At 42.7% G+C, this 19,287-nt stretch overlaps 2 protein-coding genes across 2 annotated transcripts in view; one reads left to right on the top strand and one right to left on the bottom strand.

The window, feature by feature from the left end:
- Positions 1 to 10,550, bottom strand: part of LOC113950528 (vesicle-associated membrane protein 2-like) — a 52,607-nt gene extending 42,057 nt beyond the window's left edge. The window contains exon 1 of the mRNA XM_027650437.1: positions 10,010 to 10,550. Coding sequence (XP_027506238.1) covers positions 10,010 to 10,011 — 2 coding nt within the window. The 5' untranslated portion in view covers positions 10,012 to 10,550. The remainder of the gene's footprint in view (positions 1 to 10,009) is intronic.
- A 3,811-nt stretch (positions 10,551 to 14,361) lies between these two features.
- Positions 14,362 to 18,208, top strand: CUNH17orf50 (chromosome unknown C17orf50 homolog). The gene is made up of 2 exons (XM_027650436.1): positions 14,362 to 15,434; positions 17,542 to 18,208. The coding sequence occupies exons 1-2, from the start codon at positions 15,283 to 15,285 to the stop codon at positions 17,783 to 17,785; spliced, it is 396 nt and encodes a 131-aa protein (XP_027506237.1). The 5' UTR covers positions 14,362 to 15,282; the 3' UTR covers positions 17,786 to 18,208.
- Positions 18,209 to 19,287: the final 1,079 nt, after the last annotated feature.

The raw sequence follows: 19,287 nt of genomic DNA, 5'->3' as shown, positions 1-19,287 counted from the left end.
AATCCTAGATGATAATTTTTTTAAATAGAGGAAGCAATCTTTATCTTCATTATTTACATGCAAAATCCCACCAGCAACCTGCACAGTCAGGTTCAAAGCAAAACAAAGGTAACAGAAACAAACATAAGCCTTTGCAAAAAATCCTTTGACTAAGGCAGTTTTGCAAATTCTTACATATATCCAAACACTGAAGCACAACTACTCTGGTCCAGTTTATGGAAACAGCTGCCTTTATTGTAAGTAGACAAGCAGTGCTAGAACAAACACAGAGACAAGCACCATCACCAAACTACCAAAAAAAAAAAAAAGTGAACCTTTAAATTAAATGAATAAGTCACTGGTTAGGTTTTGTTAAATGTTTAATGTTTTATAATATTTGGGGATTTTTTCAGGTTCACTCAGGACAGTAAGTAATGCTTAATTCATTGGGAGTTAGTTACCTTCTGAACTAATTTCTGCTACTTTCTTTTAATGTTTCCCTTCAAGTTATGCAATGCTACTGCAGCATCTCAAAGTGAAAGTACCTTGTACAGAACGATTTAGCTCTGAGCTGAGCCTGATCCACAGTCAGTAGCCATGTTTCCTCTGGGGATTTTGGATTTAGCTTCTTAAACAGCTATGACCTCTGGGACTCCTTTTCCCTTTGCTAGGTAGCACTTAAACTTCTAGAGGACTTCAGTATCAGCAACCATTCAGTGCAATCAAACATAAGGTTTCTAGAGTTCTTTCACTTGCTACAAGAACTACAGATTCCTCCAAGATTACAGCAAGTAACTCAGAAATCTTGCTAGCCCTTGTTCACTGACAGCACACAGGAACAAGGTTATTTTTGAGAAGAACTCTGCTCTTCTCTCTGGGTTCATTGCTTCCTTCTCCAAGGTGCAGACCCTCTCTTGATTCTTACATACAGACACACACACTCTATCTGACTTGTTAAGGTCTTTCCTCTGCCCAAATATATAGTGTTTGACTCTGTAATTGTTATGTTTTAGTCAAAGTGCCTTCTTTCTGCATGGCAAGTTTCACCATCCAGACTGCTCATGAAACAGGAGGGGCTGGGACAGGCGGCTCAGGACTGAACACAGTCTTTATTTCTAAAACTGTGGTGCTGAAGGAGCTCTTCAGCAAACAGCTATCTGGGAGTCAGCAACAAGAAAAATACTGACTTGCATAGTTCATAACTGTCTTTGCCAGGTGGGGGTTAAACAAGAAAAGCACCTGTCAGCTGTGATTTCTGTTAGGAGATCATTCCACTTCTAAAACATCTCAGTCTCTGCACAGAACTTAATCAAATCTGCTCATTCTCCCCTAAAGTCAACTGCATAGAACTGATTGTCACTATAAGGACAGTGAACATGCTGGTGGAAAGGTCTTTGCTTTAACATTGCTGCTGAAGCCACACATCAGTTATGAAGATGAAAGACAGAAGGCTGTGTTGCTTCATGTTGATGGAGCAATTGAGACTGACATGAAAAATGTGGTCAGTGTCAAAGTGCCAAGACACATGGGGCATATTCTGCCTCTCCATTCCCTTTTCCCAGTCTTCCTAAAATGTTCAATGTAAAGAAAAAAGCATCAAGGGTGTTAAGTGACTTGGAATATTTTTGTATTTATATCATCTAGTAAACGAAATTGCTGAAAAATGTCACGGTGTGATCTTCATGTATGTGTGGGAGAAAACATCTCAGCTGTCAGGGAATGACTGTACAGCTCCCTGCTGGAAAGAAGAAGTCAAACGTTTCACAAACAGACTTTTATAGCCTGGTGGGATCTCTGCTAAACACTTGGGATATCCAGACTTGATTGCTTCCAGGAAGATATCTGCTGATTCATCCTGGCAGTACCCACTCTCAAGCTGAGCTCTCCCCAGATCCCAATCAGCAGAAAGTCTTTCAACCACAGTGCTGACACCAGCTCAGAGAATTCTGCCTTGAAATTCTTGGTAAGCCGGTGGGCTATAAGTCATCATCAAATCTCAGTCAGCTTTTGAAGTGTAGGAAACAACTCGATACCCAGAACTTTCTGGAAGGACTGTTCTATCACTCAGTGCACTTTGCTGCTGTTGATTAAAGCTCTTCATTCCTTTGCTTCCCTTCCTCTTTCCCCACCTGAACTGCCACCATGGGTGACAGATGCTGGGTGCAGGTACTCTCTCTATGCACTCACTGGAAATGGATACTACTGGAGACACATGAAGGAAAGAGAAGGGGGAACTGTTCTCTATCAGAGCTATCAGCAAACCCAGCTGGAGTTCAGGAAGACTTCCCACAGATCAGCCTAAAAGAGTGAGGGACAGAGAAGGAGAGAGAGGGCATGAGAAAGTTTCGCCTCTTTGTTTCAATGTGGTTCAGGATCTCTGAGAGCAATAAGAAATGTACAGGCTTAGAATTCCCCTGTAAACTCCAAAATAATGTAGAGAACACTAACCCATACAATACTCCGTGCCAACAGCTGCTGGGTAAGAGCAGATCAGGTTTGTTCTTTCAAGAAGCAGCGCCCTTTGCCTTACTGCAGCACACTGTAATTAAGGCCTTGTGTAGGGCCAGATTCACTAGCATGATAAAGAGGAGTTATTTTTGTATGTGAATTCAAATGAACAAATGCAATTTCTAACCATTAACCTCTTGAAGTAGATAACAAGTGGGTTTAGGGATAATTACTGATTTTCATAGTTTCTAGGAAAGCTTTATCAGGACCCTTATGTTTCTAAAACACTGACACATCGCGTGATCCAGGTGTCTAAAAAGGCAATGAGTGCATTACAACATGCCCCACATCCCAGAGCCAGCTCCCCTGCCTTTCTGTGTCTGCAGAGAAGATGCTGAGAAGCCTAGGGAGCCAGTTCCCAAGTCCTTTCCTTCATGGGTGCACACTTGCTCTTACATAGGCAACCACATTTCAGTGGAGCTAAGGACTTTGGGTGGATCGCTCATTTTGCAGGCTCAGAGATTGATTCCAGCAAGAACCGGAGTTTGCACGGCCCACTGGGAAAACTCACTCCTCACCTCTCCTCCAGAGGTACATGAAATCTAGTATGAGGAAGATGTGGAGAGGCAGGGAAGACGCTGGGCTAAGGATCCATCCTGCTTCTGACAGCCCAGAAACAAGAGGAACCTGTTACCAGCATGGATATAAGGAGCCTACTCTGCTGAGTGAGCTCCTGCACAGCTCCACAGACCAGGATCCACCTCGGCAGCCATGCCCTGATGCAACACAGTCCTTTGTGCTGATCCAATAGCCATTTCGGTGGATAAACCAAGTATTAAACCCACCATTTCCAGAAGTTACAAACTCAGCTGCAAAAGCCACAGCTCTGTAGCAGTGGGTCACAACTCCTGCCTTGGCCAGCACATCACTCCTTGCTAACCTTGCCTGCTGCGAGCGATTCCTATTGTGTGCTGCACACGACAGTGAGATTTCCTTCTCCTCTGTTATGGACCTGAACACCTTAACTTGATATAAGCATACATAATTGTATTAAAGTGATCACTGCACTACTGAGGCAGCATTTACAGGGGAACAGAACAATAGCTTTTTCCAAGCTACCAAGCTCTTGTAAGACATGATGTAGGGAGATGGGAGCTGACACCAAGCTGGAGCAGATGGCATTGAAGATGAAAGATGAGAAAGCTCACTTGCAGGGAACCTGGATTTTGTTCTCTGTGGGAGGAACATGAACTTTTGCATTTAAGCCAAATTTAATAATGCATTCCAGTGATCTACATTCTTTTAAGCTCCCACATTTCCTCCCTTCCTGAATGCTGTATGTTTTCCCCTTCTATTAGAGGTATTTCTGTGGCATCCACTGCCAACAGGTTGAAAATCAAAATGCTACCAAGTTGTCATGGATGAAACATCAATATCTTGAATGTTTGGGAAAGAGCCAAATGTTAGTTTAATTAGCTTGAACATATTCAATTTGGACTGACCTTTTCAAATAGAATCAAAGAAGCACTGAGGTTGGAAGCAACCTCTGGAGATCATCTAGTGCAACCATCTGTTCAAAGCAGAGCCCATTAGATGAACTTGCTTAGGACATCATCCAGTCAGATTTTTCAGTATCTCCCAAAACAGTCTGCAAAATATTTCTCCTGAACACAAGCACTACAGTCCTTAAAGAAGTTATTTCAAACCAAATTTTGCAACTTTATTTCCTACAATGCAAAGAAATCTTTTGGTAATTTTGTAACATAACACATTTTCCTCCATCCAGAATAGGAAATAAGAAAAACCTTTTTGCTACAATGACTGCATTTTTAATACTACTCACTTTTCAAATTTAAATTTCCAATTAAAATTTTAAAAGGTCAATATATAAATTCCCATCTGAATCTTGTGTAAGCATCTTAAAAGAAAATCAGCACCTATCCAGTATCAGGGACTAAGAACAGTTCAGTACCACACTTGCCACTGTGCATTTCCTCTCTTCAGCTCTTTTACAGACCCCATAAGGAGTTTTGGAAACTCTATGGACACTTGCTTGCCTACCTGGACTCCAGCACAAGGACACCATTGGATGAAGCAGGACACATCACAGTCTCTGGTGTGTTCCTACCACCCAGCACTTCTGATCTGTCTCCAGCTACTTGCAAAGCCATTTCAACTCGGCATAGTAATGACATTGCATAATACTAAAACCTTCAGTGAAGTTCACAGCACTGACTCCTCATAAATACAAACTGTCAGCTCTCTGGTGCTTCCAAATATGCAGTGATGACATACTGGAAACCAGTCCCATACACTTACTGGTTTACATTGAGAGTGCACCGCGAAAGATCAGAAGGTACTTTAAGAAACAAAACCACAAACAAACCACAACTCCTGCAATAATGTGGCTTTTATCTTCTAAAAAGTGTTCATAGGAAAAACTCTATTTTCTAGAAGAGTTCTCTTTCGACCCTGTGATACGGAGTCTGGGTGTAAGTTAAAAAACAGACAAATTAAATTTTTCTCTCATTTGTTGTGAAATATAAATATTTTTATGTTTCTCATTAAATTTTTCATCAGAAAAGATCATGGAACTGGATCACATAATTCAGATCATTTGGTCAGGAACTTCCATTCTCATTATTTCACCCAGTACAGCAGCTACAACGGAACTGCAACGGACAAAACACTTACTTGCAAATGTACAGGCAGCCCTATTTCAATGAGTTACTTCTTTACACTGAAAAACATAAGGTTGTCATAACTGAGCAGTTAAAAAAAAAAAAAAGCCTTGCAATCATTTGATGGCTCTTCAGTGAATAATGGAAAAGAGTTTAAAGGGCTCAAGCACAGACCTCAGGGAAAAAGAGAATTGCATCATTAAAAAACTCCAGCCCAGTTAATTGCAGGTAATGGCTATGAATAATGACAGCAGAGAACACTGAGTGACGTAGAGGAGAGAATATTCTGAGTCGTAATTGCTTAAAACGAACAGTTCAGTCAATCTGAACTTATTTGGGACAGTCTGTCCTGCCCCTTCCAGAGCACTGTAAACATTTGGCTAAAGCTGTCAAGGAGCATCTTCCATGTGTTCTGCACCCTACAAATGGTGGCAGAAGAGCTGTCCCTGCCTGCTCACGCCAGGAACATCCTGTACACACAAACATGGCTCTACGGCCTAATTTTTGAGGAATAATTAATATTTAATTATGTAAATAGCACCTAAAAAGGGGAAATGTTCCTTTGGCAGACCAATTCACCTTCTAGTGCAGTCACTTTAAGTGTCCTCCACAGCTGGAACTATCTTATGTAAAATGCCTGGTGCATGGCAGATCGAATGAGAGCTAATTCACAAGGAAGGGACCACCAAACTAAATATATTTGGGGTTCATCTACCTCACATTAGCCTGTTTTGGAGAACATGTGTACTTGTCACATATAATTCTCAGTTGCTCCCATTCTGAGATTACTTTCTTCACTGTGGTCCTCAAGACACCATTCAGCTTGATCTCTACACTTTCAAACACTCATTACCCAAGCATCCAAAAGATTGATGACCTACTTGGGCCACCCTTATTTCAAATGGCAAGTTGAGTGTATCAGGAATAACACTTCATGGGAGCTTGAAGCATTTATTTTTAAAGCAATACATGAAGATGATCTGTGTCTGCATGATGCCAGAAGAGAGCAAGGCGAGGGAAGCAAAGAATGAACAAAACACAAACACCCCTCTGGTAATGTCTCAAAGCAGTAGATTAAAAGCAGCTCCTATTCCCAATGCCCTTACTTCAAGGCTCTTACCTCAAGAGCTGTTAGCCTTAGAACCAGCAAACAAGAGTCCAAACAGAACCATGCTGAAAATTGGGTGCTTTCCCCTTCTCAACATCCTCCTCTCATGTACCCAGCCCTGAGTACAGCCTCATTATTTTCGCTATGAGCTCCATTACATCCCTTAAACGAGAAGAACAACCCACTCCTTCGTAGCTATGGTTGTATAAACCAATATTAAAAGACTCTCAAACCCTGGGTCCCTCTGGCTGACTGTAGGGAGGAGGCAGAATGTCAGCACATGTCAATATTGAACTTAGCTTGGCTGGGTCTGAGGCAGGTGCCTGCCACATGTAAAAGCCTCAGAGCTCCAGTGGACTCAAATCTTCCTGCCACCATGGATTTACAGAGCTCTTGGGAAACATATTTCTAAGGGAACACAGGCATCTACAGCACGGAACAGCTGCACCACTTAGAAAATTTATCCCTCCATTTCATGCTTGTTAGACTTTCCTAGGACATGCACTAGCTGCATGCACTTTTGTAAGCCACCTAAACTCCCTAAAAGCAGTGGATCAGGACTGTGTAGAGTACTGCACTGACTTGGTTTGTCTTTGCTGATCAGTACAAGAGAAGGGCAGGAAGATTTTGTCAAGTTTTATAAAATTATGCCCACAAAAGCAGGGCTGAGTACTGCTCTACTAACAGCAGGAGACCATAGCCATGACATTCTTCTCCGAGAAACTGAATAGACATTCAATAAGAACAGACTCATTACTATTGCTGGAACCATTTAAATCCCATCCATCCCCTCCAGCATGTACCCCTTGCTGCTCTAAAACAGGCAGAAGGATTTTTTTTTAGGAAGCTGTAACTGCTACCCGAGGAATGAGATACAATTTTGCCCCAGGGAGAGCCAGGTGCTTTGCTTTGCTGCTTGTCTCACAAAAGTTGTACCCTGCAATAGAGCACATTTGTATTGGATTAATGTAATCAAAAGCACCCTGCTGTCTGGTCACTGACCTGTCTGTAAACAACAGATGACATGATGCTGTGAGCTACTATTATATATAATTACCTATTGAGTTGTGACTATTGTAAAAGAAACAAAACCATATACTTCACCTGCTGCTGTTGGTCTGTTCTCCAGGGAGAAACAAATCCTCTAAGCACCTCAACTTTGAGCACCATTTTGTTCTCATCTCCTTCACTGCTCTTCACATCTCCTCCAAATAAGTTTGTGTGCCCTTCCTTACACCTGGAACAATTTTCTCAGCACTAGCAAGGTGCAACCCTTCTCCATTCTTGCTTTAAATCCCTTTTATATCCTTCTGTCATTCAACCTTTTGATGTCACAGTTTCCTCTCTGTGCCTGCACAAAAGTGAAAGTAACCTGAATGTATCTCACCTGCCCTGGATTGTACTCACTGTGATAGAGGCCATAGGGACAGATTCCCACCTGATGTAACTCAGGCAGGTCTGCTGGAGTGATACACAACCATGAATCACAGAAAACATAGTGAATAAGGAACACTTTTCCAACACAAGAGTAAGATCAGAAGGAACCTATTACCTGCCAGCTCAAAACTAACAGGAAGCCGCTTGCACACCCTGTACAGTCCAGCTGTGGAGCTCCTTGCCCCAGGACACTGCAAACCAAGCAACTGAACACCTTACTGAAAGAACAAAACTCATCAGGAGTCATGAAATACAAAGAACTCTCCTCAGGTCCAGACATTGCCCAAGCCTTAAATTGTTGGAAACTGGGAAAGTATTCTGGGAATACCACTGCATACCCACTGTACTCTTCCCTGAGCACTCCCTGCAAGCTGCTTTAAGGGACAGGACATGGGATAGATGGAGCTGGCATTTGACCCAGTGAAGAAGATCTTTATGAACAGCAGTTCACACCAGCTGAAGACACAGCACCGTGTCTCACGTGCACGGCTGTACAGGCACACGAGGAGCCCGATACTCTTACAGGTGTAACAGCAGAGTAACCTCTGCAGAGCATTTGGTGCTCACTAGCAACCAGCTCTTACAGTCAGTAAACTACAACTGTTGCTGCTGCTGCTACAAGCTAGTAGCTAATACACACTTATCTCTGTTGTTCATCAGTAGCTCAGAAGCTACTAGGACATGATATTCACGCAGATAGATGTTCAAAGAAAAGTTTTCATTACAGTAGAAGGCAATGAAACAGAAGCCGACTGACATTGCCAATGACAAGCTAGTTATTTGTCTTGGCTTTCTTTTGATTATCAAACTGAAAGTCTATATTGCCAAATTAGACAAAAACTGCTTTCCCTTTTTCCTCTAACTTTTGTCAGAAGTCTGATGCAAACCTCCTACAGAAGAAATATGACTGAGTTATATTAGCATCATCCATTCTGCTTCATTTACAAATACTATCACAAATACCTATTTACACCAGGATTAAAACATGCACATAGTACATGAAACATTACCTCAATTATTGCTTAGTGTCAGAACAGCTTAAATTGTATAGAACTGCAACAGCAAACTCTTATATTAATCGTTGAAGAACAGCTCACATATAGATAAAAGTATCTGAAGTCATCACCTGGCTCAGTCTAAACACAGCTGGCAACAGGAGGTTACAATGAACTGGGTTTACTAGATAGACTTCAGTGTTTATATAAGGATTCTTCTATTAGATAGCAATTTTTTTACTTCCAAGGAGTTCCTTGCTTTGGAAATATTTTGGACATCATGGACAAAAGCTTATTATCTGAGATATTATACAGGAAATAGCATTAAAGAAAAAAACCAGCATTTCAGAATATGTGATTGTAGACTTTATTTTGAAAATGCTTCATGAAAAACAGTTGGTCATTGGAAATATTTTAAAAGTAATTTAATCACAGACTGCCAAGACCGCACTCCTCACCTTCTTTGCATCAACCAAGCTCCAGTTCTTCAAAGATCACCCAATACCAGCACAAATGACTGGTTTAGACATCTTCTCTGGCTGTCCCCTAAGAGTCACTGAGAATGAATTGAGACAATAGTAAAATGATGCATTTAGCTGCCTGAATCCTTTTGTGAGTGAAGAGGGGTCTGATCAATTCCTACTTACCTCAGCACACTTCTGGTTTCAGAATTGACTTTGGGGGTTTCATCACTGCCTACCATAGAACGTTAATGCTTTCATTAATGCTAAATGTAAAGACTTGGAAGAGCTATTCGGAGAGATGCAAACAAGAAGGAACAGATTACTATCAAGCACTGCTGACAGGAAGCCATTGGTACTGGAGATGCTGAGGCTGAACTTATCAGATAGCCAGCATTTGAGAGAACATTTCATTAAACAGTGAAAGCAGACAGGACCCATTTGCTGTGGAGCAACACCTCCGAGTGTGACTCACGCTATTGAACAATCCTGACTTGAACCTGTTGAGGATCTTGGCCCAGCGTTTCCTTTCCAGTATTAATCCGAGCTAGAAACGTGTCAATAAACCTCTCTGCTGCTGCCTGGCAGCTGGATAAGCAGCAGTGCGAGCCCTCTGAGCGCTCGCAGGTCACCAGCAGCAGCCGCACGCCAGACCCGGCTGGTGCTGCCGCCGAGCCCCCGCCCTGCGAGCCCTTCCCAGCGCCCGCACCTTCACGGCGCCGGCCGCGGGGCTCCGGCAGCTCCCCACCTTCCATCGCCGTGCCCATCCCCTCACCCCACCCCGCCGCACACCCCCACACGGACCGACGCCCTGCGGAAGCAACAGGGCAGCTCCCCGGCCCTCCGAGCCCCGGGGCAGGGGCCGGTCCCGGCGGGGCGGGCGCGGCCCCCGGTACTCACATGGCGAGGGGCCGAGCGGGGTCTGCTGCCTCCCTCTCCAGCAAAGATGGCTTTCCGGCTCCGCGCCTGCTGCCAACGCTCTCCTACTGTTGTAGGCACTGTTGCTGAGATAGGAGGGGTAGGCACCGGCTACTGAGCATGCCTGCGCCTTATCACAGGGTAGGAAATAGAGGCAAGGCACGGAGGTACCCCCTCCCCACCCTCACGCCAGCCAGGAGAAACTCCTGCAGTGACGAACGCGAACGAACCCTCCGGCTCCTGCCACATCCCGCCTCCTCCCGCGCGGAGCAGGCAGCGTCTGGCTGGGTGTGGTCACCGGAGCGGGGCTCAGTCCAGCCAAGACGCCGGGGGGGATTTAGGTGAAAACGTTTGTGTCTTTCTGCAACCACCTTCTGTCTCCCTCTCTTTTCTAGAAAGAAAGGGGGGGGGGGGGAGAGGAAGAGAGCGAGAGAGGGGGAAAAAAAGGAAGAGAAGCACGAAAGGTGTTGCTGTTCAATCCATGGTGTCATGGGTGAGTACTCGTGAATGAAAAAAGGCAAGCTGTCAGGATTATAATGCCTACCCACAACACAGAGCAAACCCAAAGACAGAGAAGCTACTGGATCAGCCACTGATCGTGAAATGGTTGTGTCTCAGATGAAGTACAGCAGTTGCCAAGTCTCTATGCTCCTGGCTTTAAGTTCACCTCACACTCAACTTAAGTTGATGCCCAGGCATTCAATCTCACCCTTGAAACTCCTTCATTACCATCAGCACTTCCCTTGCATGTCCCACACCCTTGTACAGCACAAAACTTCTTCTGAAGCAGAACGTGCTCCTTTACATTCAAACCAAAGCCATCACATACTCTAAACAGAGGTCAAGGAAGAAGAAAGGTTTTCAAGAAATGGCACTTAACATCACTGTCCCCAGTGATAACTTCTTCCGTTTTTCTTGTAAAAAGATACCTTACCCATCACTGCCTTTCCATCAATGTCAGTGACAGATAGCACAAGCTGTTAAAATCAGGTATCTGGGTAAGGCAAGGGCTTACCCAGAACACAGAGAAGCTTTTGTAAGTAAGACCTCAGATCTCGAGGTGCCTTTTGGAGATAAAGTACAACAGTGTCATCAGATAAAATCTGTGGTTTTTGATGCGGGAGTCAAAGAAAAGGTGAATTGTTCCTCAAAGTAACAGGCAAAGGCACAGGTACTAGGGATGAGGAACGCATCAGTCCCAATTTCTAAACTTGCTATCAATCAGTTGAATGTTTTCATGGATAAAGTAACCAAGGAATGTGACAACACCCACAGTGGTGGTACACAGCCCAGACCTTAGGACACTCAGCTGTTGCCTAAATCCAGGCTCAGATGCTGTCACAGCCTCAGATGCAAGCCCTTGCCTGTCAGCTCTGAAGGGGATCCAAACCTTTGGGGGAATGGTGGAACTCTCAGAGCGACTTAGTCACAGGATCCTCTCTTCCCTCTCCCTCTGCTGCCTGAGAGCTTCCTCACAGCATTAAAGACTCATCATACCTGCTGCCACTGGAGGGTGAGTTTGTCTCTTCTAATGAAGGTAATCATTTACATGAATGAATAAATGTCACTTTGAGCCTTAGTTCTCTACATTTGACCACATCACTAAGGGCGTGCTCACATATTGCAGTCATAATAGCCTGGCCCTGAGAAGCTTTTTCTGATGGAAGTAAAAAAAAAAAAAAAAAAAAAATCAAAGTGGATTTTTTCTATGTAAAGATGGAGTTTCAACCAATTGATATGCCCTGACGACAGTCAGAAGATTCCTGACTAGCTTTAAGCTTTATCCATCCACAGATTATTTAGCTCAGCACTTCTCATCTGGTATTCCTCCACAATCTTTCCTCATGAGGATGGTTTACTTTTCAGATATCCTAGACAAAGACACATTTATCTGATACCCTGTAGCACACAGCCACACCAACACCCACACATAGGCATACACTGAGTACAGGTACCACCTGCTACACCAGTCTTCAAACCCAAACCACGCTCATACTGAGGAACTGACAAGTCATGCAAGGCTGAGGCCAGGAGCTTCTGGGACAGAAAGACCTACTATCTAGACCTTGCTGCCCCTTCTGTGCTGTCACTTCATGTTGTTATGTGGAGGGTGGAACAAGTATTGATGCCAGATCAAAGCTCAAATGACTCAAAAAAAAAAATCCCCTAGAAGACTCCAAACCCAACTTATTAAAATGTTTTATTATACAAACTATCCAGAGCACATGATACAGTGTCTATGCTGACTTCATGCCAGCTTTATCCTGATTGAAGTGGAACAGAAAACACACCCATGAGCGTAAAAGTGAAATGGCAGTCAGAAAAATTAAAAATTAGTAGAAACGTGTCAGTACAGGAATAATACCTCAAACCTTGTGAAAAGAGTGCAGAATGAGCTGAAGTTGGAACAGTGTACCACAGCATATGGCCACAGCTTTCTCTGATGTGATACAGGAGAGTTCTCAAAACCAAATTAAATAACATCACTGGACTGTGGCTGCTAAAGAAGAATTTCCTACCAGCTAATGAAGGCATCACCATTCCAATCCAAGATCACGATTCTGAAGAAAATTCACAGCTAAACTGGGGGACATTTTCCTTTAGCCCTACATTTCCTTGAGTTCACAGACTGCCATTAAAGGCTACCAAAGCCTTTGATGAAATAAGACATGCAGAGACACCCTGTGGTGGCAAAATAATATGATCAGAATTAGTTCCAACAGCTGAAAATTCATTTAAGACACGCAAATGGATCAGAAAAGCTGCATCGTGAGGACACCAAGAAATTCTCCCCAAGTTGCTATTCATGTAATTTCCTCTCTCCAGACATCCTTTCCTGTCTGGTATCTTTTACTCTCTGTGTTTGCATGACAGTCCCTGCCACAAAGATTTTACCTCTTATTCTGTTTGGCACTTTTACTCCAGAGGACAACAGCTGAATCACGGCTGCAACAGTTGGAGGGATGGCCATGGAAATGCTCAGCTTTTGGAAGAGTTTCCTGCATCTTCAGCCTGCCAGTCTTGCGTAGGGAAAACAATCAGTCTTTTGTAAACTGTTGCTGTTGTTTTTTTTACCCCATTCATAAATCATATTTTGTCCTGAAGTCAAATTTTATCTATGAAGGCAGTTTCAGAGCCATCAATACACGGCTCAGGACACCCAGAAATGAAAGCCATCAACAAACAGCATCTGTGCAGATCAGTTTTGGCATCTGAAGTCTTGCAGGTACTAGACCTTGCTTATAATGAACTAAAGACAACCCACAGATACAACAATGAGGTTCCTGAAAATCCATTGCTGATATATGATCTTCATCTGAAGGAAACATATTTTCTCCCAAATCTGCAAGTACGATCCCCATTTTAAAGAGTCATTAACAAAACAACTCCATTAGTGCTAGATAAGAAAGGTGAGAACGATTGGTTGGTAGATAGAAAGCAACGGTAGTCAAGTTTCACAAGATTTAAGCAGAGAAGAAAAGCAAGGCAAATAAATCAATTATTCAAATATTGGGTATTCAGATCTGATTTGGCAACACTTTTAAACAGATAGTTAAAGTACACAAGGATTAACTCTCACATCATTAGAACTAGTTACACTACCCATAGCCAGACAAATTCATCTTTAAAAGAGAAATTAAATACTGTACATGTCCAAAGTATAATTTTTCAAAAATTGTCTAAAAGGCTTAAAAAAAGACCTGAGTACCTTCAGTGCTTTGTTACCAATTTTTACATGTTTATTTTCCATGTTACATTTTCTTCTCTTGATCTTTTAGGCAAGTGGTATCAGTACTGAAAGACCCTTCAGTGGGAAGCCTTTGAAGCTCCCTTGTCAGAAGCAAGGTAGATGTCTGCCTCCCCAGTTGCTGATTTTATTAGACACAGATTGTTCTGTTCTGCAGAACTTCACCTCAGCACCACTGTATGCCTAAAATGGGTCTTGAATTTGCAGATTATTTTGTCACCAATTAAACCCCAAAGTCTGTAATTGTGAGGTGTGTAAATTTTCTTTCCTTCACAACTTCTATTCCTTCACATCTTAGTAATACTTTAGTGACAGTTTCCTTTTACAGGTCAGTGAACTGTTTGTAATTCCTTTCATAAATGGTCTTTTCTGCCATTTCTTTGGGATATACAAGTCCAACTTACCTGGGTTAAAACACTGGGTCTCTCATGACCAAGCCTGAGCAGCAAGGTGTGTCACTCTATGTTCCTTCAAGGAATTTACAGTTTCTTGTTAATGTGTATTACCATGTAATTTTGGTAAGTGATTATAACACAACTTAAAACTGTTTCAAGGTGTGATCCTGCAAAGCATTTGTACAGTGAGTCCCAGTTGCTCTTGCCTGTGTGTGTCCTAAGGTATGAACTGGTTATGGAGAACTGTACTTAAAAGGTTGGGAGAGACTGAGGGGAGAGCAGCACACAAGGAGAGAAAAGATGAAGAGTAAAAGCAGAAAAGTTCAAAATGATTGTCAGTTTTGTTTTTAAGCCCACAAACTTTGTGTGATTTTGTATAGAAGATTTGTGGGAAATATTTTTAACAGGCAGGAACAAGACAATAGACATAGGAGGGGGTGAACATGACCCTCCAAGTCAAGCAACCAAAAGTTAATGAAATTACCAAGTATCAAATGTAGCACAGAGAGACTAATTCAATCAGAGAGGCCAAAGGGATAATTCTTGGAGACAAAGCATCACAACGCGGAAATGCAGCCTAATCAACTGCTTTATCAAAAGAAAAAGGAAACAATTTCCAATCCTTAACTAAAATCCCCAGTTGGTTCTTCATCTTTTCAGGGTTCTGGTTTTTGCTTTGCAGTGTTTGTTCCATCTCACATTTGTTTCACTGCTTCTGTTCTCTGCACAAAGCTGTTTCACTGGCTCCTGGCTCTTCGCTTCTATCAAACGAGCTGCCTCTGCTCTTGGTTTAAGCAACCAGCTTCATCATGAAAGAGAGCATGTAGAGGGAAATATTCATTATGTTTACTGTCCAAGCCTACTTTCCATAATTACGTGGAATAGAGCAAGAATATCCAGAGTCACCTTGTGTCTGCAGGATTTTTCAGAGCAGGTGTTTGCTTCATCTGATGGAAAGCAGCTGCTCCCTGATCTCAACTGAACCTCCCGTGTAACCAGGACCCTTTGCAGGTAGAGGAACGCATCCAGACTTCGCCAGGTACAACAAGCAAGGGAGAGGCTTTCGAAAAGCTACTCAGACTTCTGTTTTCATCTAAGCAAGTGGTGTTGTTATGACAGATAAAATGAGCTGGCACAAAGGAAAGAAGGACCTCATGGAAGGAAGTGCAGGAGATGGGAAGCACGGCCGAAAAAAGCGAGAGCGGCTATTTAAGAAGAGATTTTCTGGACTGAGCCTTTTCTCTGGGTCTCCTAAGAATAAATTGTAAGTACATCCTTGATTATATTTTGTATACATTTTTAACCAAGAAATTTTGTAAGGATTTCCAGAGCAGCTCTGGAAGAGCCATACAGACACTTTTGTTAGCTCTGCTGTATTAACTGTTTCACAAACAAGGAAACAGTTATGGACTAATTAAACAACTTGACCTAAAAACTAGGAAGTCACTGGCAGAAGTAGACACAAAATGAATGTTTCCAAACCTCGTGTGTCTGTGTGTTCCTCTTATAACCATTTCCCAATGCTTCCAGTGAGAGATTCAGAGAGGCAGCATCTCTGTTCCTCCAGATACACACACTGCCAGCCCGACAACCCAGGACACTGGTCTAGGAGTGACATTGCTGCAGTTTTTGTTGCACTGACAGCTGTAACTCCGGGGTGTAATGGGCAATGGCAATGTATGGGCAGCAGCAAAAATCACTGTCCAACAAAGTCAGTGCTACTAAGTTTCTTGAATCAGAGCATAATTATTGCTTGTGTTCCTAACAGTCGTACCTTTATACTTACTACTTTTCAGTTAGAAGGAGAAAGGGCAAAACAAAACAAAAAGACAAGCAACGCAAAACTATTCCTTTTTCAACAAAAGTAAACAAAGGTAAAAGTGAGTTTGAGCTTACTGCTCTGTGCATGTATTAGTTTTGAGCCATTATAATCATCCATATTGGGTTTGAAATTCTCTTTTTGGGTCTTTCTACTTGATATTATTCATATTATTCTTCCTTAACACAAATTAAACTGAGTGTATGCATCATGCTAAGATCAGGAGGGGTTTCCAAAAATTGTAGGAGATCTGTAGGGAACGCAGGTCTTGAATGAGAAAAAACAAAGAGTCTGTCTTTGATAATTATCATGAAATTACCGTCTTAGGAGGAAGTGCACGCAAGTCTCCACAATTACTCAGCTAACTACATTAAGCTTGATAGCCACAGCAGCTGGTTACAGGCTCGACATAAGATTAAAATACACTAGCCAGAAATGAACCTGAGAGCCAGATTTTTCTCTCAGACTGATCTAATTGCAGCATAACTAATACCAAGAGCTTGGCTTTGGGATTTATCTTGCTGCACTGCTAAGGAACTGGACTAGAAACATAGTCAAACATCCAAGAAGTGAATTACATCTGTGAGTATTCTCTGTTATTCATAATTTCACTGAAGCGTGCATTCAGGGAGCAGACAGATGCAAAGCAGTAAAACCATGTTTTCCAGACATTGATCCTTCTGTGTCAGTGACAAATACGAACTTCCCCAGTTTGAAAAAAAAAAATTAAAAAGAAATTCAACAGGAATGTAGGAACCTCCTCCCATGGTGCTCTCACATTAGTGGAAAGAGTCAGTCTTCAGACCTTACTGGAGATATTTCTACAGACACATTGCATGGCAGTGGTTTTTAAACACATTCAAGCCACAAGGGCCTACAGAACTCCCACAGTGGTACAGCCAAATTACATCATTTCTACAGTTCAGCACTGATTTGTGAGCTCTTGTAAGGGATTACGTAGGTTAGCAGCTTGATTTTGAAGCACTGTTTTATATAAAATACAGTGGTATATAATTTGATCAAGAGACCTTTTCTTTCAGCTCTTCCATCTCTGTTGAAGGTCAGTGCAATATAGGGCTTATCTACTGGCCAGCATTAGTGTGCACTGTTAGTGCACACAAGTGGAAAAAGAACCTTTATGATGGTATAGGGGAGGCCTGTTAGGTCAGATGCCAGTAATTTAGATACACAGAGCTGTATGGACTTTGTCTTCATGCAAACACACGAGGCTTGTGCCACAATCACCCACAGAAGAGCTGCATATTAAAGATCCTACCTAGCTAGCTGGCATCGCTGGTTAATGGTTTTGTTTAAATGATGGAAATCCTTTAATCATTCTGTGTTCTAAAACTAATGGTTTGTCCTGCCATCACAGCCAGACTCCCCTTTTTCTGTCCATTCCTGCTTTCTGCAGGTGACCACACATTGCACCTGCTCCTGGTGTGTCACAGGTACAGCCTGTGGAAGGGTTCATAAATCACACACTAATTGCTTCTGCTGCCCTAGGAAGTGCACAGGCTGAACTTGTCACCTCTCTTTGTGACTGTTGTAGCCCTCAGGGAAGAAGTCAGCTTTTTGAAGACAAGAGGAGATGTTTACACAGGAAAGGCTCCAAGAAGCTGAAGCCAGCACAGGAGGAAATCTGTTCTTTGAGGCAGCCACACTCTGGGAAAATGTGTCCGAAATGCGAGATCCTCACCTGCCGGAAGTGCGAGACCCTGCACTCGGAGAGCGGCTTCATTGCCCACAGCCTGCTCGACCACTACGATAGGGGAGGAGCCACAGCCCACCTGTGACTGCAGAGGGTGATTAAAGATCTGATGTGGGTACCCTGCCAGTACCCAACCACATCCCAGACGCTAAAGCTTGGATCCCCCTCAGGCTCACTGGGTCTCCAGCCTGTGCAGCATCAGCAATTCCAGCCATACCGTAGCTCATACTATACACAGCAGATGCACATGCAGCAATTTAACCAGCATGCACCCTGCAAGCAAAGATCTGGAGGCTAAAAGTTTCTCAACTACTAAGGACAAGGAATTGTTTCAGAAATAATCTCCAGTTTTCTTTGTCCTCTCCAGGAAACAAGATTATCCCACTGAGCTGCAAAGGACGTGACTATTGCATGCAGAACACTGGGTACATTACTCTTACTTGCAATGCCTTGTATGTTTCAGTATTGTTTGTGGTCTGGAATATTAAACGTTTTATTTTTAAATTAACTAGCTCGGGTATGCACTTGATGGGGGAAGGGGGCTTTCTAAAGGCCATGAGGATTGCAGATCACATCCAAACACCCTGCTAGAATTTCTGACCTTTCACAGGCTTTCAACACCTTATGATTCAGCATCTTGCCTTAGAAGAAGCAACAAGGATCACAACTCTCAAAGTATTTAGGATTTCTTCAGGTTCTTAGACCCAAAACTGTAGTTTTTAAGCAGTTCTTAAAACTGTGTAGTGCAGCTCCAAATAGGAGCCAAATAGGCCAATATACAATGGTAGGGGTGGGTGGCATTAAGGTCCAGGCATACATAAGACTATTTATCTTTTTGGAATTCTTAAGTACAAGTGAAAGGAGGAAGTAGCCTCTGGAATAGGTTATCCCAAGTTTAGCAGCATACATCTTTTCGTCCCATGGCAACTGACCAACTCTATATGCAGGATAAATTCCTCACTCTTTGGTTGGTAACAGGCTAAACAGACTTAGTGTCCCATAGCTGTTGATACTAAGGGTTCTTTTATTTAGCCAAGCAGATAGAACACAGCCTGGGAAGTCTGGACTTGTTTCATTAATCCTTTTCCTAAGGACTCTCTGTGTCCTTCCTGCTCCCTTTTTGGAGCTGTTCCATTTTTGTTCCAATGAATGTTTGGTAAGGGGACTGGAATCCTGATTTTTTTTTTCTATCTCTAGGGAGTACTTTGACTGAGCTATGTCATCCATTCTTGTGTTTTGTTTCCACCTCCTCAGAAAACAATTTCAACAGGAGGAATTCAGAGCCACATATACAACATTCCTGTGCTCCAGAGTATCTTGAACAATACTGCTTAGCTCCCTTTATGGAATGTCAAACACTCAATGCTCCTTAGGCAAGAGACCGAGACCATTTCAGAAACTAGACTGAGCTGTCCAAAGCCCCAAGGGCAAAGCCCATTAGGAACCACAGGTAGGAGAAAACCTTAGGCAGGATTTACAAATAGGAATGAACCCTTCTGCCCAGACTTCCCTGGTTCAGTGTCCTTCTAGCAAGTGCCCAGACTTCCTGTCCAAACGCAGACTTCTAAAGCCAGAAATTAGATCTTA

The sequence above is a fragment of the Corapipo altera genome, unplaced genomic scaffold (genome assembly GCF_003945725.1).
Source record: "Corapipo altera isolate COAL_440 unplaced genomic scaffold, ASM394572v1 54, whole genome shotgun sequence".
NCBI classification, from domain to species: Eukaryota; Metazoa; Chordata; class Aves; order Passeriformes; family Pipridae; genus Corapipo; species Corapipo altera.
The sequence above is the reverse complement of the archived record's forward strand: the minus strand, read 5'-3'. Positions and strand labels throughout refer to the sequence as shown.